Source organism: Amblyomma mixtum, chromosome 4, assembly GCF_055824585.1.
Source record: "Amblyomma mixtum isolate Tamu chromosome 4, ASM5582458v1, whole genome shotgun sequence".
In the NCBI taxonomy this organism is placed as follows: domain Eukaryota; kingdom Metazoa; phylum Arthropoda; class Arachnida; order Ixodida; family Ixodidae; genus Amblyomma; species Amblyomma mixtum.
This window is the reverse complement of record NC_143015.1, coordinates 59,349,943-59,372,138: the sequence shown is the minus strand read 5'-3', so window position 1 is coordinate 59,372,138 and position 22,196 is coordinate 59,349,943. Positions and strand designations below refer to the sequence as shown.

At 47.3% G+C, this 22,196-nt stretch overlaps 1 protein-coding gene across 13 annotated transcripts in view; it reads left to right on the top strand.

The window, feature by feature from the left end:
• The window catches only part of LOC149346566 (uncharacterized), a 101,483-nt gene extending 84,486 nt beyond the window's left edge, over positions 1-16,997 (top strand). For 11 of the 13 annotated variants that reach the window (XM_089586501.1, XM_089586500.1, XM_089586499.1 and 8 more), the window contains 6 exons: positions 3,423-3,527; positions 6,626-6,729; positions 8,205-8,310; positions 10,049-10,151; positions 16,481-16,618; positions 16,747-16,997. In XM_089586501.1, coding sequence (XP_089442627.1) covers positions 3,423-3,527; positions 6,626-6,729; positions 8,205-8,310; positions 10,049-10,151; positions 16,481-16,618; positions 16,747-16,992 — 802 coding nt within the window. In that variant the 3' untranslated portion in view covers positions 16,993-16,997. Of the gene's footprint in view, positions 1-3,422; positions 3,528-6,625; positions 6,730-8,204; positions 8,311-10,048; positions 10,152-16,475; positions 16,619-16,746 lie in introns of all 13 variants that reach the window. The other 2 variants (XM_089586496.1, XM_089586497.1) reach the window with 2 other exon arrangements.
• The last annotated feature ends 5,199 nt before the right edge of the window (positions 16,998-22,196 follow it).

Sequence of the window (22,196 nt, the reverse complement as noted above, 5' to 3'; positions counted from 1 at the left end):
TGTGTGTCGAGCAGGACGCGGGTGTGCATGCTGGTGAACTGGGTGCAACGCACCAACTTGGACGCTGTGTTACGGCGCACGGCAGGCATGCCACTGTGTGTATTTAAGTGTGCATTTTGCGTAATGTTGTGTGGTGCCCGTGTGCATTTTCTTGTTTTTGGTTTTGTTTGTGCCAGTGCTAGTGTATCCGCGGCATGTAACCCACAGGGTGGTTTTGTGACCCTTACCGATCCCTTTGTTATAATTCTAAAAGTGCCATTTGAGCCCTTTGTAGAATCTTGGGAAGAGCGTGTAAGGTATCGGTAGCGTTCGCGGGGGTAATCGGAACGCGGCTGGGGGCACTCAAAGCGGAGCGTCTCCTTCCTTGGAACGCGGCCGCTCGCGAACGCGCCGGGAACTACGGGTGTTCCCCGCCCCGCGGTACCGTTTCGCGCGCGTGCTGGCGCGAAAGTGTATTTGTCTGTTTTTCACTTTTATTGTGCAATGGAAAGGGCGGTTTGCCCTACGGAAGCTGGAGGGCTGGCCATGCTCTCGGTAAACCAATCATGTGAGGAGTGTAACATGATTGGTTGCTACGAAATGTGGGCCGGGCCTTTAGGTCTTTAAAACCGGACCCCGGAGCCGGAAGCGGGGTTCTGCGCTAAGGTGAGATGCTACGCATCTTCGGCAACGCCGAGTAGGGGCCTCCCCTAGTGATTAGCCAGTTCCACCTTTTTGTTGTTTGTCCTTTTGCCGTTTAATTTGTCTCGAGTGCCTTAACTTGTATCTATTGTAAATACTGTACATAAAATTTGAAGTGTTCGCCTTACCCCTGCGTCTCAACTGAACACAAGACCGTCTCTCACGGGCACCCCTGGTGCGAAGAGCTTCAGTCTTCGAGTTGAAACCAACCCGTCTCTGGCGGGGCACCGCTGGTGCAAGGAGAGTAGAAGAACCTGAAATTTACTCGTTTTGCCCTACGGAAGCTGGAGGGCTGGCCATGCTCTCGGTAAACCAATCATGTGAGGAGTGTAACATGATTGGTTGCTACGAAATGTGGGCCGGGCCTTTAGGTCTTTAAAACCGGACCCCGGAGCCGGAAGCGTGGTTCAGCGCTAAGGTGAGATGCTACGCATCTTCGGCAACGCCGAGTAGGGGCCTCCCCTAGTATTAGCCAGATCCGCCTTTTTGTTGTGTTGTATCTTTGTGCCGTTTATTTGTCTCTAGTGGCCGTTTATTTGTCTCTATATTGTTTCTACACATTAGCATTCTTTTACCGTCATTTCATTCTATCTAAAGTGCTGCAAGCTCACTGCGCTTAGTACAATACACTGAAGGTTCCAGCATGACTTCGGCCTTTAGACTGGTATATTCGGGGAATATTTTCGGTTAGGCTTCCACGCAAAAGTCTGCAGGGAGGAGGGAAAAGTAATCTTCGTATTTCCAGCAAGGGGATATAGAAATGAAAGTGTTGCTCCCAACGCAGCTTCACTCCATAAACCGAAGCACGAAGCACTGTGAAAATGAAACACCTGACATGCATGACCCTTCGTCGTTAAACTGTTAAACTTGCTGGCGCACACCTATGGATGAATGTGGTGACTAGTAGATACGGCTGTTTGTGTCTAACGCTCCGCTTTCAACCGTGGTTGCGCGGTTACCGCACCACGGCGCTGACATTCTCATTGCTCCTGACAGCTCTGCATGAATTATTAGCAAAATTACATAGGAAGTCTTTGCAGGCCGTCAGCTTTCTGAGCAAATAAAATGACCCCCACCCCCACCTCACCCACTAGTTGCGAGGGAGGTGGTGACGAAGCGCGGCTACGGCCGCTTATCTGTTTTTACAGCCAGCGTCCGTTTCGGCGGACGCGGTTGTTGAATCGACGCGCGTCTTTTCTTTCCTTTATTTCTTTCCTTTGACCTTTTAACTCTCCTCTATCTGCACGTGGCAGCGGTGGTGGCTCGGCTGGAGCCAGTTGGCAGGCCCGTGCACTTTACTTTTCATTCTTCTCTCAGTCGCAACAACAACAACACAACCCACTAGTTGCGAAATGCGGAGACGCACCTCAATTATATACAGTCTTTACTGAGCCAAACCATTCACATACGAATCTCGTCCAGCCATGTCTCACACAGACTCGCGGACGCAGTTCGAAAGCTGTTACGCCACCGGCATAACACATGCTGGTAGGTTGACTGCAACGGAGCGCCTGCGTTGGATGCAGGAGAAATTGTGCTGCTACTGGGCGGAGACCTTCGCAGCGCGTCATAAAGCCTTAGAGGATGTGACGCGTGCAGGTTTTTGTTTATAGGGGTGCAGGGCTATGAAACACGAAGTGTCTCATATACATGACACTGCACCGTCTAGAGCTAACTTTTTAACTGAAAAGACGCTTGGAATGCTATCGGGGAATACCCAGCGGAGTCGTTGACCTTAAATTTTGGACGAGGTTTATTTCTGAAAGTTCGGCAAAAATTGTGGGGCTTAGTTTAGTCCAATTCGCATTCACTCATCATTTGCGTGAACCGCTGTGTTTGAGCCGTGCCGAAGCGAAATTTCAAGACCACAGCGGTGGCGTAGTTGTTTAACCATCCGCCTCTCATGCGGGAGGAGCATTGTATAACCCACCGGTTATACAATGGGTACAACCTTTCTCCTGCCTGGTGCTCGATTTTTAGGGTGAACTTCTTGGCAAATTGGTCTTTCACCCCACCTTGAGTAAACGAAAAAGCGTGCGCCATGGCACTCTTAGGACTCAGATGCCCTTGCCTATAAAAATTCATCATCGTCATCATGAAGACAGTTCAGTCTTCGTGCACATCGCCTACTTGTGTCATTTGTCGGTGTCAGCAGCAAACACCACGTTACTCAACAGCGATGGGCGATTTTACGTCCGCGGTGAAAACCCAAATACGTCCTGCTCTACAGAACGATGGAATGTCGGGCGAGTTGATGCATGGCTGAAAATACTGCGGCGCAACAACAACACAAGAAAGAAAAAGACAACACATGTACACAGTACCAAGTGTTTATTGGAAGAAAAGGGGCATATTTTTAACCCTCAACACACTAAGTAACAAGACTCTATCACTCTCAGCAATAGAGCCTTGATAGACAGTACCTAGAGTAGACAGAGACATGCTTACACACACAAGAATCTGGAGCGCGATGAATCCCAAGCCTGTCGGCTGCGTGCTATGCCGGTATAGGTCTTTTTCTCGGAATGAAAACCCCACGCCTGGTGGTTGTCATAACTGCCCCCTCTGCAATCTCGTATCCAGAGATACCATACGTCGACAGGTAAACAAGCAATGAGATGTGTGTCCTGTATTTTTTTTTTCGAAAACGCTTGAATGCGTGCATATTTGTGATATAATAGGATTACAATACTGCAGTAGAGATGCCTGTAATAGTAAAACTCCGCCTTGTCTTTTCGCAGGGAACACCCGTGTAGTGGTTCTCGTCGCAAGCTCTCTGATGGCTTTGAGGCGATGCCTAAAGACGGGTGCCCTACGGCGCGCCAGTTCCACAATCCAGTCTTCGGGTGAGTAGTTTTTATATAGCAGCAGCTTTGCATCGGATGCAGGGAAGATCGAGAATCAAATTTTTGTATTTCCGAATAAGTGAATGGTGTCAATAATTCTGACATGTGAGTGTGCCGTTCCGGCTTAGTTATGGCGAAACTACCTAGTTCCATCTGCGCGCTTCTTGCTTACCGTGACGCTGTACCCTTTGAACGAACAGTTCAGACAATGGATAAGGGAAGTGACATTATTTCTACAGATTAACGTGGTTTTCCCCCTCTTCATTCTTTGTGAAGTGCTACAAGCTTACGGCGTTTAGCACAAAACACTGAAGGTTCGAGCATGACTTCGGCCTCTCAACTAATACATTCTGGGCGTATTTTCAGTTAGGCTTCCAGGAAAATTTTTTTGGAGAAGGAAAAGTGATTTTTGTTTTTTTCAGCAAGGGGATACATAAACAAACGTATTTGTCGTATCGCAGCTCTGCCCAATAAATCAAAGTGCCAAGTGTTGTAAAAATGAAACACCTGACATGCATGAATCTTTTTCACTCAACTGTTAAGCTTCCTGGCGTACACCTCTGAATGAACATGGCGACTAATGGATAGTGCTGTTGGTATCTGACGTGACAATTTTCAACCGCGGTTGCGCAGTTATCACCACCACGACGCTCACATTCGCAATTGTCCTGTCAGTACCGCATGAATGGTTAGAGAAAATACTTTGGACCTTTAGACGTACGTGGCAGGCAGTCAGCCTACTCAGAAAATAAAATGACCGTCGACAGACCCACTAGGTGCGATTTGCGGTCACACACATGTGCTATATCTTTTCTTATGAAGACAGAACCACGCAAGAGCGAATTGCGCACCGCCCTGTCTTGTATTGTGCTATTAGAAAGGAGCGGCGTGCGCAGGACATGCCGGCTGGTCCACTGCAACGCAGCGCCAGATGGAGGAGAAATCGTGACTCCACTCAGCGGACAGCTTCACAGCGGTCAGAAAGTCTTAGCGGATGTGAGGGTTACAGGGCCAGCTACTACGCAGAGCTATTAAACATGAAGTGTCTCAAGTGGATTCACTGGACTCACGAGAGCTAACTTCTTACCTGAAAAGACGCTTAGAATGCTATCGGGGAATACCCTCCCGGTGTCATTCACCTAAGTTTTGTATAAGCTTTATTTCTCGCCATTCAGCAAAGATTGTCGGGCTCAGTTTGGCCAATTCCGTACAATCATCATTTGCGTGAGCCGCCGTAATCATGAGTCGTGCCGAAGACAAATTTGAAGACCGCAGCGGTGGCTTGGTCGTTTGAGCATGCGCCTCGGATGCGGGAGGTTCCCGGTGCGACACCCAGTGAGGCGGGTAGTCAGCGGTGATACAATGGGCACAGGCTTTTTCTGCCTGGTGCCGGGCTTTTTTGTGGCGAACTGTGTGAGAATTATCGTTTTCACCCCACCTTAAGTCTCTCTTTCTTTCTTGTGGGTTGTCGTCAATAGATGTTTCATCATAGCAATCAATATATGCACTGTCTCCCGAGTGCTGCCGACATGGCCACCATGTTAAGCCTAACTATAAGTAAATATTAACCTAATTAGACAGTATTGGTGTCTAACACGTCCACCTCATCGAGCAAGTTAGAGATATCCATTAGTTAGTTCATGACATTATCGGTTTGTTAATTATAAGGAATTTAGTTTAAGCAACACCATAACTGAATGTTAACTAGAGTAGTTAATTTTGGTATGTAACCTGTTCTACCCATATCATCATCATCATGATCATGATCATCATCAGCCTGACTACACCCACTGCAGGGCGAAGGCCTCTCCGATGTCTCTCCAATTAATCCTTTCCTTTGTCAGTTGCCGCCACTGTATCCCCGCAAACTTCTTAATCTTATCCGCCCACCTAACTTTCTGCCGTCCTCTGCTGCGTTTGCTTTCTACTCATATAGAGGATTCCAAATAACTAAGTCGTTTTATGATGCCTAATTAATTACTGTGTCAAAGGCAAGTTTTATTTTTAAGCACACTCATGTGACTAGTCAACTATGACGTAACCAACCAATTTCAAATTGGGTTCAATGTTGGTTTACAAAGGGGGCCGCCATTTTGAATTCTTCAATCAGAGAACTTCACAGAAAATTTCGCGGAGTCAGAAAATTTCACAGAAATTTTCACGTCGAAGGGAGACGGTAGAAGACCCCAAGAAATCTCAGAAAATTTCATGCCGAAGGGAGGTGGTAACAGACCAAAAAAATTGAGAAACGTGATGAATAACGGCTAACACTCTTAAAATCAAATAGTTCCTGCTCTACAGAATGGAAGGCACTGGGGCGAGTTGGTGCATGAGTGAAAATACTGGGGCAAAACGACGACTACACAAAAAAAGACAACACATGCACACACTGTCAACTGATTGTTGGGAGAAAACTGGCACATTTCTAACCTTCACTTACCATGTAAATACCTCTACTGCTCTCAGCCCAACCGGTAACCAGTACAAATGGAAACGTTTACATAAATACCTGTACCACCATGAATTACATTGGTGTCCATTCCCAAACCAAGGTGGTGCTGTTTTTTCTTATCTTACTTAGTTTTTGTAATGTCTTGCGTCTAATAATAATTGCGTCTAAGCCACTTAGAAACCACACATTAGACAAAGGGGAAAAAGTCACATTTGATTATTATTTTTATAGACATTTTCGTTCACACTGCATCAGACTGACAACACATTGACCAGTGCGTATTAGAGAGACCAATGCGTAGTAGATGGAGGTATGCTGACCACTCACATGAATCAGGAGTGGGGTAATTCCTATGACTATAGGTTGGGCGCTGTGCGGGATCTAAATCTTCTTCTTGTGACGAAAACTCTCGCACCGGGTAGGTTGGTAACGTATTGGCCGGAGAATGGTGTCATAACTGCGGGCGCAGCATCAATGCAGACTTGGATATGGCGGCATCCTATATCGACAGGTAGACAAGCAATAATAGGGGTGTCCTTTCTTAATTTGGAAACGCGTGAAAGCGCGTGAACTTAGGACTCAGTGTGACTGCAGTAATACAGTGGGGGTGCCTGTAATCCTAAAATTTCGCATTGTCTTTTCGCAGGCAGCAGCAGTCTGATGGGACTCGTCGTAGACGCTCTGATGGCTTTTCCGCGGCAGGTACAGCCATACTCCTACAGCGCGCCAGTTCCACACTCCAGTCAGCGGGTGAGTAGCTTTTAGTATAGCAGCAGCCTTGTATCAGTGGCGGGGAGAATCGGGCATCAAATTTCTGTATTTCCGAATAAGTGGCTAATGTATATCTTTCAGAAATGAAAAGGAAGCATTCTCGCTCAGTTCTGGCGAACCTGACTCGTTCGGTCTGCATGCTTGCCGCGACACTGTTTCCTTTGAACGATCTTTTATGGCAATGGATAGAGGGCAGTGACATTATTTTTACAGAGTAACTCGGTTTCACCCCTCTTCATTGTTTGGTAAAGTGCAACAAGCTTACTGAGTTCTGTACAATACACTGAAGGTACCAGCATAACATCGACCTCTGAATTGATATAATGTGGGAATATTTTCGGTTAAGGTTCCACGGAAATAAAATTAATATTCGTATTTCAAGCAAGGGGATACATAAACGAATGTTCCTCCTTATGCAGCTTTGCCCCATAAATTGAAGAACAAACCGTTATGACTAGTTGATAGTGCCTAGTGGATGGACAGTGGATAGTGGATAGACGACTAGTGGATAGTGCTGTTGGTACGAAACGCACCGCTTTTCAACCGTGGTTACGCGGTTAGCACTATTACGACGCTTACATTTGCATGTGTCCTGTCAGCACCGCCTGAATGGATAGCAAAAATACAACGGAATTTCAGGCCTGCATATGAGGCAGTCACCATAGTGAGGAAATAAAATGGCTGTCGCCTCACCTACTGATTCCGAAACGCAGAGACTCACTTCAAATATTTTCTTATTTACCCAGGCAAAAGCACTTACGCACGAATTTCCCGCAGCGATATCTTACACAGACTCGTGGGCACTATTGGCGAGCGGTTACACCACCGCCATAGCGCATGCCGGCAGGTAAACTGCAAAGCAGCGCCCACGATGGATAGTGGAGAAATTATGGTGCTACCCGGCGGACACCTTCGCAGCGTGCCAGAAAGGCTTAGTGGATGTGATGGGTGTAGGCTAGCACCTAAGCCACCTAAGCCACCTAGAGACACTTGGTTAGAGATTAAGAAAATAAAATTAACTTTGATTATTTTCTCTCATAGACATTGTTGCTTGCACTGCTACAGACTGACATGGCACTGATCAGTGCGCATTAGAAAGACTAGTGAGTAGTAGAGAGAGGAACGCTGACCACTCACATGAATCTGGAATGAGGCCATTCCCCAGCCCATAGGTTGGGCGCTGTTTTGGTCTGTATGATGTTCTGGTGACAAAAACTCGGTAACGGGTAGATAGTGAACATATTGTCCGGTGGTTAGTGTCATAACTTCGGGCGCAGCATCTCTGCACTCTTGGATCGGGCGCCTCCGTATATCCACAGGAAAACAAGCAATGAGGGAGGTTTCCTTTGACATTTCGAAAACGCGTGAATGCGTGGGTAGTTACGATTCAGTGTGACTGCAGTATTGCAGTAGAGGTGCCTGTAATCCTAAAACTGCACCTTGTCTTTTTGCAGGCCGTAGCCGTTGCGCTGGTCTCGTCGCAGGCTCTGTGATGGCTTTAAGGCGATGCCCACAGCCGACTGCCCAGACGGCGCGTCAGTTCCACAATCCATTCAGCGGGTGAGTAGTTTTAAGTAAGCAGCAGCCTTGTACCGGTCGCAGGGAGGATCGACAAATTTCTGTATTTCCAAATAAATGGCTGGTGTTAATGTTTGTAAAATGTGAGGGCTCTGTTCTGGCTCAGTTCTGGCGAACCTCCCACATTCCATCTGCATGCTTCTTGCTTACCACGAGGCTGCTGCCTTTGAACGAATTTTTCAGGCAATAAATGCAGGGCAGTGGCATTATTTCTTCAGCCTAACTCGGTTTTACCCCTCTTCATTACTTGTGAAGTCCTGCAAGCTTACTGCGTTTAGAACAGTGCACTGAAGGTTCCAGCATTGATTTCGGCCTTTGGGTTGGTATATTCTGGGCATATTTTCGGTTTGGCTTCCACGAAAATTTCTGCGAGGAAGAGAGAAAAGTAACTTGTGTATTTTCAGCAGTCCGAAACGAAAGTATTGCTCCTGACGCAGTTTTTTTTCCATAAATCGAAGCAGCAATCGTTGCGATAATGGAAGTCCTTACATAACTGACCCTTTCATAACACTGTTAAACATGTAAAATGCAGGCGTGCAGCTCTGGATGAACGTCGCGACTAATGGGTGGCGCTGTTGGTAACTAACGCGCCACTTTTCAACTGTGGTTTCGCGGTTACCCACATCATAGCGCTCACATTCTCATTTGTCCTGCCAGCGCCGCATGAATGGCCAGCGGAAATGCATTGCGCGTTTCTGCCTGGGTAGCAGGCAGTGAGCCTACTGAGGAAATAACATGACCGTCCCTAGACCCGCTAGGTGCACAGTGCGGACACGCACATTAACTACATCTTTCCTTATGAAGACGCACGCACGTGCGAATTGCTCGCAGCCATATCTTATACGAAACTACTCTAAAGCTGTTACGCCACCGCTGTAGGACATGCTGACGCTACTCGGCGCTACTGATGACGCAACTAGTGACGCTACTCATGACGCTACTCGGCCGCACATGTGGCGCTACTCCACGGACATCTTCCCAGCTAGTCCGAAAGCCTTGCGTGTGAACAGGGGTGCAAAGCTAGGTACTACGCACACCTATTAAACCGGAAGCTTACTCTAGCATGAAACCAGGCATAGAATGCTAGGGCAAAATAAGTAGCGGAAATGTTCACTTTCATTTTTGCATTAGCTTTATTTGTGAGAGTTCAGCAAAGATTGCCCGGCTCAGTTTGATTTTATTCGCATTCAGTCTTTTGCTTGAGCCACTCTGCTGACCAGCCGCGCCGAGGATAAAGTTCAGCTTTTCGTGCACATCGCGAATTTGGTGTCAGCAGCACGCGTCACGAAACTTGAAAGTGAAGGATGAAGCAACCCCTGCCTGTCAACTCAATATAATCCAAGGAGGCACCAAGCATTAAAAAAAGCGCTAATTTTCATAAGACGCGCTGGCAGCCGCTGAAAGGAAGAGTTTTCTAGACTTTCTAGGATTCCGTACGCAAATTCTAGAGTTGCACTTTTTATGTGCACTTGTCTATGTGCAACACACTGCACAAATTTTGTGCACCTCCTGCATTTTGGCTTCAATCACGCAATTAAATAGCGACCCATAGATTCATTGGATCGCTAGACGTACCTCTTTGTATCCTGATGATATTTGGGAAAATAACCAACCAGTTGCCGCTATGCAAATCGTATACAATTTTTAAACGTGGATGAATGATGTTCGTAACGTTATTTTTGCTTCATCATACAATTGAGTGCATGGTTCACCTTCGCAGGGTGTGTCTGGCGGCTCGGATGTGGCACCAGATTGCGGCCTCAGGTCGTCTTGTTTGCCCTGAGCTTGGCGGGCTGCTCTACTCCTTCATCCAAGTCCGCAAGGTATGAGTGAAATGGGGAGACATCCCCGACTAAAGCTGAAGTTTGTCATTCAGGCAGCTACGCGAGAGGCAGTTGAGGATGGTGCGAATCAGTACTCGTGAGAAATGAAAATTTCATTTTTAAAGAATACGTCAGTCGGGTTTCGCCGGCCGGCATAATAGCTTGTTGAAACAAGCGGCGTTGATTAAGTTGCTCGTCCAGAAAATAAAAACTGAAGTACTTGTTTTGAAATTAGGAAATGCAGGGTGTGTGTTTGGGCTATCAAGTCTGAACTTATGTACGACCGGAGTTACTGAAGGACACTAGAAATAGAGTCGCCATAAGCTGTCGAATGTCGGACGTTACGGTGTACTGCTGCCATCAGCATGTTGAGGAGAAATCGAGCGCAGTACTTCCCAGGACAAAAAAGTCCTCTTCCGTACAACATCTGAAGAATACTCCGAACAAGCAGTTGGTAAAAGAAAACTGCATTTAAACCACCGACAGATCACTGATACGTAATAGTCAGCTATAAATATTTCTTATGAACATTGTCGTTCAGACGCTGAAGAAAGAATTATTTACGAGCTCCATGGATCTTGCCGTCAGTACTAAAAGGAGATTTTCGCCCGGGAATACTACCTTAAAGGCATCGCAAAGATCAGAAAGTGGAATTTGTACCCGTATACCCCGAGTGAGATTCGCTAGAGCAGCTTTTTAGAAAAAAAAACACAAAACAAAATAATAATGAAAGAAATAACTGGAGCTAGCAACGGGCTAATTGCTTTCTCCTTAACGTGTTACGCTTTACGGTTTATGGGGGTTTAACGCCCCAAAGCAACTCATGCTATGAGGGACGCCATAGTAGAGGGCTCCGGAAATTTCGACCACCTGGGTTCTTTGGCGAGCACTAGCATTACACAGTACAGGGGCCTCTAGAATTTCGCCTGCATTAAAATTCGACCGCCGCGGCCGGGATCGAACCCGCGTCTTTCGGGTCAGCAGCCACCGCGGCGGCTACAGTACTGCACCGAGTGCTTTGATATATAGGGAAACCAGAGCGTTTTCTGATCAACAAAATCTGAGACCAAGCAGGCAATTTTTTCTTCGGTGTTTTTTGCCGAGAGTATCAATGGTAGAAAGGACGATAAAGGTGAACTACACAGGCACTAAGAACAGAAGGTCTTAGACCTGCATCGTCGTGCCTCCACGCTATTTCTTTTGGTTCTGTCAAACCAACTATCCAGTAACAACTAACTTGCATCTATTGCCCATTTTTAATGTTTGAAGGCTTTTTTTGTATTCTCAGTTTTCCGTTGTTGAGTTCTCCTGCGCTGACATTATCTGGTCTCGTCGGTCCTCCCTCACTGCGATGAATTGTAACGAAAATATATTTCCCAGGGTTCGAATTTTGAAAAACATTAGCTGAGAAATGGCTCTCCTGATATTTGTATCGCCAAATGAATAATGTTTTGTGGTAGTGCGGTTGCATGCCAACTGCTGTTTCTAGAGCTTTCGGACCCTTTTCCCCGGCCGTATGAACACTGACTCATTCGTCACATTTCAGGGAAAGTCACATTGCAAAAACAGCTGGTTCCTTTTGATCAGGATGGATCTCTTAATCACTTCCTAACCTTCTGGTTGGCGTCTCAGGATGAAACTATTAATCCCTTTCTAACGTTATGGTTGGCATCCATAGAGAAAAGCAAGAGGGGAGGATATCCACACGAGAGAAGGAGACCAGTCAACATGAGCACTTTAGTTAACTTAGCCGCCGTGGAGCACTTTGTTTTGCGAAAGCAATACTACTCGCACTTTCAAGCCTTCGCGTGACCCGGCCGCAGTTACGTTTGACCTTTAGCGGAGTGAATATGGGCGACCAACTCGCTCCTTCAGATAGCCCGGCTGCAGTTACGCCGCGCCGCGCACCTGTCGCGCTACTGCCGCTGTGACGTCATACCAGCTGTAGATTATGGGCGACCAGCTTGCTCCTTCAGAGAGCCCGGCTGCAGTTACGGTGTGTGTTTTGCGCGCTGCGCACCTGTGGCGCTACTGCCGCTGTGACATCATACCAGCTGTAGATTATGTTTTCTTTCTCTCAGTCGCAACAACATCAAAAACAAAATATAAAAAATTACCGAGGACGCTTTAAGTCGTCGCGCAGCGGCGGCCGGTAGCCACCGCGCGACCTGTAGACGCGGCGCACAGCGTTCTTTCAGTTGGAGGCGCTGCGCTTTTGCTTTCGCAACCGACCTGGCTTAACCCATGAGAGAGCAAGGAAAATCTAATGGAGGAATTTTCTTCATTTTTAGCACCTAATGCTATTTTATAAAGGAAAACAGATTACTGAAATTTCGTCATGCTTGCTTTACTCGTTCCAAAGTTACAGAGGTGTACTTTTTATAGTACGCTGAGTCCTCCCTATAGCACATGTGGCTACGTGGCTCCACTCCTTCTTGGTGGCGTGAATTTTGCTAATGTGGTCGTGATTTTTACGCAGGGTGATGTAACACTTCTAGAAGGCCCTCATGAATCTCTTCTGGCGATACTGGCACCACAGTTATTCTAATTTGCGTGGGAAGCTCTCTCTTTTTCAAAGAATCATCAGACACGATTGAGCCAGAGTATCTGCGAACCGCTTGCTGCTGCATGTCAAGACGTAGGTTATGACGAGTAACATTCTTACCAAAGGGAAAACAGTCAACAGGCTCCTCTCTAGCAATTTGATAGACTGTTCAGGCATTCACAATTTCAAAGTGGAGCTTTTGTGTCAATAGCGAGCCCCATTTTTTTCCCTGATGCCAGTGCAGTAGCAGCTAACAGTTTGTTCTGAAAGGTTGACACATGCCATACGATTGTTGCAAAAGGAAAGTACTTTTTCTTACGGAAGTCCTGTTCTTCGTGTGCTCTACGCAACCACCGCTTTACAAAACATGTAGGCTCAATGTTGTTATAGTTGCAGGCCCTAGTGACCACACTGTTGTCCTTAGACTTCAATAAAAGCACGTAACCTGCACTATTGAAGCAAGAACCAATTTTTCATGGCTGCTTCTATACAGTTGCTTGGGTCAAACTGGCACTTCCTAAACCTGTTATGGCGAACGGTTCCTGTAACCCGAAATTCCTTCTGGCGGAGCGTTACAAGAATGCCTTTACTGGTAATAAAAGTTTCAAAAAAAAAGATGAAATGGTCACTAAGCGTTGAAATCACGTCAGGGAACGACAAGACAGCACGCGTTTCCAAAAGTGTATTTCAAGAACTTTCAAGGAACTCAAAAACTTTCCACAGTAGGTGTGAAATGCAGTGTATAAAAGAAATGCAATCCAGTTTGCTCTGCAGAACATGCAGTTCTTATAGCCAAAGCTTTATTATAACCAATTAAAATCACACCATCGTAATACCCGGGATAGCTAGAGGCAAGTAGTACAGCAGCATACATTTCATCATAGCGCAAGAAACAGTAAAGCTGCGGGACATTCAAAGCATCCATTGTTTATTTTCGTCTTTCGTGCTGCACTATACTTCTAAACTAGCATAATATGGGCATGTACGCGGCCACTAGAAAATTATAAGCCAGCGACTACCGGTGCAGTTCGCGGGAAACAAGCATCGTAGAGTTTCATCATGGAAAGATGACAAACTGAGCAGAGGAAACGCGCCTTCTTAGTTAAGGGGCGTCGGCTTATCCCCTGGAGACAAAAGCCTGACCTACTTGAAAAGAAGAATTTTATCTTTGGTGTTGAAATCTTAAGATGTTTAACTGTACTTTTTAGAGTACGCTGGGCCCTAATTGGTTAACCAAAGTTTAGCCCCTGCCAATTTTTTATACCGAACACACATTTGCCCATTTAATTGCCTTATCGATCACAATCGATTGCGTATCGATGCCGTATCAGTTGCTAATCGGTCATTTATCACTTACTTATCGACCACTTATCAGATACTTATCGAGCACTCTCAGTTACTCAACGATTACTTATCATGTACTCATCGATTACTCATCGATTACTTATCAATTACTTATTATCAATTATCAATCACTTATCAGTCACTCATCGATCACGTATTGATAACGTATATATCTCACATCGATTGCATAAGCATACGACTGAGGGAATCTGTGCAGTTCGTCCAATTAATTCCACCGCGCTTTATTCAGATTTCGCGCCGTTCGTTGGCTCCGTCCTCTTTTCCGATCTCGTGGGCCCGTCGAACTCGGGGAGTTCGCACTAGCATAAAGGCAGGCTTCCCGAACAAGAGAACATATATTATATGGCATGAAAAGCAACCAAATTATTATAGAGAAAGCGTGCTGTATCAAACAAAGAAGATCATGGCGTATTTTTATGCAAGAACTATAAAGCAATAAAGTAAAAATGGTGCAAACACAAATTCACACATAAAATGTGAACTGTCTATTGAGAAATTTCACAGTAACACAAAGGCGCAAAAAAGTTGTGGTTTTTTTGGGGGGAAAGGAAATGGCGCAATATCTATCTCACATATCCCGGTGCGCACCTGAACCGCGCCCTAAGGGAAGGGATAAAGGAGAGACTGAAAGAAAAAAGGAAGAGTTGCCGTAGTGGAGGGGGAATAGTTTCGACTTATTGCAAGAAAATCCGTGGTACCCTCTTTTGTAAAGAAGTCAGGGCTAATACAACCTCTTCTGACAATTTATTCCACAAAGGTACTCTTTTAGAAAAGCATAAGTTTTTAAGTATGTCCTTAAACATTCACAAATGCTTGAAACAAGATAGGTATAAAGCTGGCGAACTTCCATATCTATATCTTTTGTAAAACTTGTCATGCCTATAAAATTGTGAAAACGCTTCAGCTGTAGAGACCTGCGTCTGTCTTGTAAGAGAGGCCGCCATACACTTTCGCACATCTGAGAGGAGCTTCTTGTAAAGTCATAGTCTAGGGCACAAAACTGCCGCACACCCTTGAATCCTTTCAAGCTAATACGTGTTTTAAGGCGGAGGCCTTTAATGGCTCATACCGTAGTCCGTCCGTTAACAAAGCGTGTCACACGCATTTAACCCGGGAACTAAAAGAGATAGAAAATCAATGGTTGCTTGAGATAGAGGAGGAAACAAATCAACCAGAAGACAAGTTTGATGACTGTAGTTTAATTAATTAATTATAGGCAAAAACGTCGAAATAACGCGGACGTCGATGTAGGCTCGGGAACGATGTGGCGTTACATCCACCGGAAGTTGTCACGGCAGTGAAAATTGTCACAGAATGGTCGTAAAAACGTCGGATTTGTGTAAAATTGATGGAAAAAGGTGTAATTAAGCGTAATTTACACCTACGATCCCCGAAACATATATAATTTGGATATCAATGCAGCCACGGGAATGGTGTGATGTCACATCCACCGGAAGTGATCCTGGCATAGTGTCCTCGGCTTTCGCCGCTCAACCTTCAGTTGCCAAAGTGTCCTCGAAAATTTCCGTGTCGGGATTCGTAGTCTCACAACAATATCCTAAGATGAGATACACATTTGTCTGGCGAAGAGTTTTCTAGCCAGTACATGCTTCAAATTGCGCTTTAATAATTTCAAAGGCGTCCAGCATTACCAGCAATATGATTAAGCTGATCGTATCAATGACGATTGTTAGTGAGGGCTGCACCTAAACTGTAATTCTTGACAAATGGTATGTTTGTGTCAGTAGAAAGTATTGGGTAGTTAAAGGTCGCCTTTTGTAGATTGGAGAAGATTTGTAAGCATTTTGAAAAAATTAATGTCGTGTGCCACGTATTGCACCATGTTAAGGCTTAAGTTAGGCCACTTTGCAATTTATTGACAGGTGCCACACAGGTGAGAGCATGGTAAATGCAACTGTTCGTGTACGATCTCACCCGACTCGATACCTAACTATAGCACTGTTTAATGTTAAGAAAAGAAGAGGGCACAGAACTAATCACCGGGGGACATTGAATTCACTTATTCTAGACTATCACGTTGCCTTCTACCGAAAAGATACGCTTCGAGTCATTTCAACTGGGAAGGTAGAATTTTGAGGGTAGGTAACTTCACCACAAACTTGTGCGCGACCGAATCAAAGGGTCTTGGAAGTCCAAGACTGTACAGCCATCCTGGTTACTATTGTTAACTGAGAGGACAAATTTGTGAACAAATTGTATCATTTGCGTATCGCAGGCAATTCGCGTTCTGATGGCATGTTGCATTTGGCAAAATAAAACGTTGTCTTCTTGGATGTGGGTAAAATATTCATCTAAGTGATGTGTTACATCGATTTTCACAAGATTATTGTGAGGAATATAAGTCTGCAGTTTATAGTTATTGTTTTGTTTTCCACTTTTTAATGTTTTAAAAGTGCAGTGTCCATGGTGGAGCGGGCCGCACACAAGGCGGAGAGGCGCCAGAGAGTGCGAGGCAGAAGGAACAGAAAGAATCGCTGCCTGCCGGAGGTTTTCCCCAGTGGCCTGTGTTTTTCTCCATAAAATTCCGGTGGCAAAGGTGGGGTGACGCTCAATCGCGCCCAGAACTAAGCGCCGTACTCGGCCGACAGCCTAGTTCCACCACCGGCTGATGAAGAGCACGGTAACATTGGTCGCCGCCGTTCTGACGGCCTCGACATCTTTCAGATGCTGGATGCCGCCTTTCCCCGCATCGCGGGGACCGTGTCGACCAGCCGATGGACCTGTTATTGGACGCCCACTTGGCTGCACACGCGCTGGGGCGGCGAGGGTCAGCGGCAGTGTGTCGGGATGACGCACGGCACCATCAACATTCCGCAGAATGTGGAAAAATATATCCGCCACAATAAAACATGCTCCAAACTTTTGAAAGAACTTAAAGAACGCTATCTGCATCTGCTTTCCCTCGAGTGATTTACTTTTTCGTCATTCACACATCAGATAGCAAACTTTCTATATTTTGTTTACTTCGTCGCAATGTCACATGAAACTGCTTTCAAAGCAACGTAGAATATTCGCTGTTCACTACTGTTCTGATTCACGCCACTCCTGCCACCTCTTATACAAGGTGACGGCACATTAAATGTTTTCCTTTTGGATGTCAAAGCAAATTTCAGTGTGACGTTAGTATGCGCGGATTATTTGCAAAAATAAAGCGAAGCTATTGAAAGTAAAACAGCCTTAACATTAGTACGGTGAAATCCATCCGTCTGAGTGCTCTTAGGCGTTTATAATCTAGTTCCGTCCCACATATATGTCGCAGAACTGAACCGCCAGGAGATGGGTATTTCAGCAATACGCAAACTGACTGCGCTGAAAGAGCTAAATTTGTGTCGAGCCGCTCCCTACTGAATCTTCCCCTACGCGCCGCAAAAGCGCGAAGGGTCTTCATTCTTATTCTGCGTGTCCTAGCTACCTCCAGCCCCCTCCTTTCCGCATATTTATCGTTAGCAAGGCATAGTGCACAGTGAGATAAAACTACCCGATGTGTTTTGCTAGGAGAAACATTCTCTCAGAATTTAATTATGTTGTCTTACATATGATGTGGCTCATAAATAATCAGCCGGAATATTAAGCAAAATAAAATATTGCTTCTTTGTTGTATGAGAATAAAATGCAGTTTGCTTATATAAAATTGTACGCCTGATATCACATGCAAACGTAAGTACCTCAACTACCTGATTTTATTCTATTTTTTTCCTCCTTTCCTCGTTAGGCTTTGCGGCAGTCTAATTATTCCTTTGAAATTTTTTCCTTTGAAAATTATGTGGTATTTATTTAAAGCTAGTGTTTCAGGGAAAGATGCATGACCCTGTCTCATGAGGTTGAATTAAATGCTAGATGAATGCAGCGTAGGACAGGGTTAATTGGAGAGACATGGCAGAGGCCTTTGCCCTCGACTCGGTGCAGTCAGGTTGATGATTATATCTGTCATTCCACACCACAAGCGCTCCGAATATGCAGCCGGAAGAACTAAACACAGCCCACCTTGACCAGGAACGGTGCGTCAAAATCACTGATGACGTCATATTTCCTAGAAAAGGGCACCTAAGCGTCAGCGCCTAAAACTAGTGACAGCTCCACCATGCAGAGAGGCTGTCCTCCGTCAGCCCTAACCAAACACCGGACACCGAAACGACCGCTACGCCTTCATGTGGACTGCAGGCGTAGGCTAGGTACAATTACGTGAGCAGCGCGTTTCTTTACTGAAGTCGCCAAACTGCATGCAGCTCCTACGGCTCTTGACACTCGCTGCAACTGTAAGCAACTTCGTCGTCACTCTCCTTACGAGGTTCATGCCACAGAGACTTCGTTAGGAAGTAGCAGCGGGCCCTCACGTCAAGCCCCCTGGCCCCTTCCCAGTCGAATACATAGGTTCTACAGACTGTTTCATGGTCGTGCGCTATACGCGCACTAGATTATTGAACAAAGTTCCGCAAAACAAAGAGATAGCCAGTTTAAGCGACTGATGATTCTTCAATGGTGCTCTGCAAATGCCTAGAATGGAGGGCATGATGTCTTCAGATTTCACAATGAAAGTAAACAACAACGACAAGGTGGTGGTGGAAAACATTTATTTACAGATAAACTTCGGGAGGTGAGGTATGAGCTGACCCAAAGGGGGCCAGCCCTCACAAGTACTAGGTGGAGGTCCCTAGTTCGGGACCCCAGTGGCGTCGGCCGCTGCCCGGGCTCGCGCGACCAGGGCCCGTTGGGCCTGCAGGTCAGAGCAGCCGAGCAGGGTCGCCTCCCAGTCCTCCCGGGTTGGGTTGGGGTGAGGGGGGATAGCAGGGTTGGAGGGGCAGGCCCACACCATGTGGTAGATGTCCGAAGACTTCTCCGCACAGTGCGGACAGCTGCCAGAGAAAGAAGGGTCAAAGTGTTTTAGAGCTGCCGGGCACAGCAAAGTATTTGTATATAGGCGAAGCAGAAGCCGCTCCTCCGCCTTTGGGAGACCTTTACACGGGCGGGGATAAAGACCGTGGCCAGAATGATAAAGTAAAGAAATGTCTTTAAACGAGTAAGCTGAAGTGAATTCGAGTTCCTGATAGTCGGGGTCGGAGGGGAATGTCCGGTGAGAGAGCGCGCGGGCGGCGGCGTCAGCTGCCTCATTTCCCTCAAGGCCCATGTGAGCAGGAGCCCAAACGATACGCCGGTGAGCGGGGTCCCCGGTATAGACGCTGTTTTGGAGAATGCGGTAGGCTAGATACGGTACCCAGCCCTGCTCGACGTTCCGACATGCCCCTCGCGAGTCGGAAATAATTGTTTTTGAATTGGAATGAGATGCAGCCAAAGCAATGGCGACCTCCTCCGCGTGTGTTATGTCACGGGCTCGGAAAGTAAGGCCGTTCACTGTTTTGGATTGGTGGACGACTGCGGCCGTGTACCATCCCTCATGGTGGGGGCCGGAGGCATCCACGTAGAATACGCCGGGTTTTGATCCATAGTGGCGGGCCAGGGCTGCCGCCCGCGCCAGGCGCCGGCCATTATGGTCCTCACGGTTCATGTTCGCGGGAAGAGGGCGCACGTGGAGGGCGCATCTCCACTGGGACGGGTTACGTACGCGCTCTTCCATGAGAGTGGTGTGTTGGATGTGTAGTCGGGCAAGAAGGCGGCGACCCGACGATGTCTTCGAGAGACGTGTGTATTGGTTGGTCAAGTGAGCTTCCCGGAGCTCCCGAAATGTGTTCACCATGCCCAGCCCCAGGAGGCGCTTGTTGGAGGTGGTCACGGGGAGGTCCAGAGCCCGCTTAATAATATTGCGGAGGATGACTTCGAGTGAATCCTCGTCTTGCTTCCGCAGGTGGAGGTATGGAGTCGAATATAGAATTCGACTGGTTACAAATGCATGCGCCAGCCGCAAGGCGTCCTTACATCGTAACCCCCCGCGCTTGTTTGAAACCCGGCGGACTAAGCGGCCCACCTGGTCCCCCACCTGACGGAGGTTGGCCAGTGTTGTTTCTGACCGTCTGTCTTGATGTATAAAGAGCCCCAGTACCCGGACTTCGATTTTTTCAGGGATTGGACCTGTCTCAAGAGACAGTGAAATTTTGGCTGCGCACTTTGGTGAGGGGCGTATGTGCACAAATTCAGACTTTTGGGTGGAGCATTGGAGGCCGCAGCGGCGAGCATAACGGCCCACTACGGTCGCCGCCTCCTGCAGGTTGGCCTCAATGTCTCCAAGGCAACCCTGTGTGGCCCACAGGGTGATGTCATCGGCGTATAGCGCATGCTGTACACCGGTGACAGCGCCCAGCTGGGCCGGTAGGCGCATCATAGCCAGATTGAATAAAAGGGGAGAGAGCACCGCGCCCTGTGGTGTACCTCTGGTTCCTAAATGAAAAGGGCCATGTTCCTTATCCTGGATTCGAATGTAAGATTGTCTGTCTGTCAAAAATTGCCGAATGTATTGAAAGGCGTTTCTGCCGCAGTTAGTTTGAGAGAGGTGGGTGAGAATGATCTCGTGGGTAACGTTGTAGAATGCTCCCTTCAAATCCAAGGCGAGTACGACCTTGTCATTGTGAGTGCATTCGACGGGGTCAAGGACAGCCCGATTGAGTTGTAGCAGGACATCCTGTGCAGATCTCTGTGGGCGAAACCCGAACATGGTGTCTGCGAAAAGATGTTTGGATTCCATGAACTCGGACAGCCTGTCGCGTACCATCGTCTCCATGAGTTTGCCCACACAAGAAGTAAGAGAGATGGGGCGGAGGTTGTCCGTGTTGATGGCCTTTCCAGGTTTAGGAATGAAGGTGACCAGGGCGGTCTTCCAGTCGATGGGGAGTGGTACTTCCCCAAGCCAGATTGAGTTAATGTAATTCAGTAAAGACAAGTATGTCGGGTCGGGGAGGTTGGCTAACAATTTGACTGTAATTTTGTCCCGACCCGGAGCGAGGCCACGTTTCATTTTTGCCAGGGCCGCCCTCAGGTCATGGAGCTGGAACGGTTGATCCAGCTCAACGTTCTCAGAACCTGCATAAGAGTACGCCGGCCCGCGGGGGTCCTGGGTGGTGCACAAGTACTGGTCCCGGAGCTTGTGCGCCAACTGAGTTGTGTTGCCCTGAAAGCTGTGTATGGCTCTTTGGAGGTGTTTTTGAGTTTCCGTGCGTGTTTGCGTGGGGTCAATTAGTGCGCGAAAAAGTCGCCACGTGTTCCGGCTGGACATTTGCCGCGCGGCCGTGTTGCATCGTGCCACCCAGTTGGAGTCGGCGAGTTGGGCCGCATACTCAGCCGCTCGTTGAGTGAGCTCGGCGATGCGAGCTTTAAGTTTCCGGTTGTGCTTCTGCCGACGCCACCGACGGACGAGGCAATGCCGGGCCTCCCAGAGGTGGAGCAGGTGGTTGTCCACATCAGAAACCGCCTCTGAGAGCTGAATTTGAGTTTCGGAGGAGCGAACGCTAGAGACCAATTGTTCTGACCAAGACTTGTAGCCTTGTTCATGTATTGGTGTGGCAGTGTTATAATTTTGCCTGAACTTGGTCCAATCTGGGAGTCGGGCTTGTGTTGTTGGTCGCGCGAAAGGATAGGTCCTAATCGTAATGTTCAGGAGGCAGTGGTCGCTGCCGAGGGTTTCCTCGGTGTTGACCCAGTCTGCATACTGAATGTTGAGGGTGAAGGTCAAGTCCGGACACGTATCCCTTGTCACGGAGTTGCCTATACGAGTTGGATGGATGGGGTCAGTGTGAAGAGTGAGGCCCAGCGTGTACGCAAGCTCCGCCAACTTGCGTCTCCGCTTCTCTTCACGGCAGTAACCCCACATCCGAGAGGGAGCGTTGAAATCGCCCACAATCAGGAGGGGGTCCCGACCCGCAACTCTCAGCGCGCAGCTAAAGAGGTCCGCGAATGATACATTCGGCAATTTCGGATTGCAGTATATATTGAGTATGTGTAACGGTGGGTCCTGCTTGCGGAGTGGGAGGAGGGTCACCATTACATAGGAGTATTCAAGTTGTATGTCTAAGTCGACCTGGTTGGCTGTATAATTTCTATGAACGCAGAGACAAGACGAGGGGTCCTGCTGGAACGTCGTATAATTTGTTAGTGTGGCGCCTTTCCCTGGCTCTTGGAGGGCAACCACCGCTGGCAAATGCTCAAAGGTTGATAGGAAAAGCCGGAGG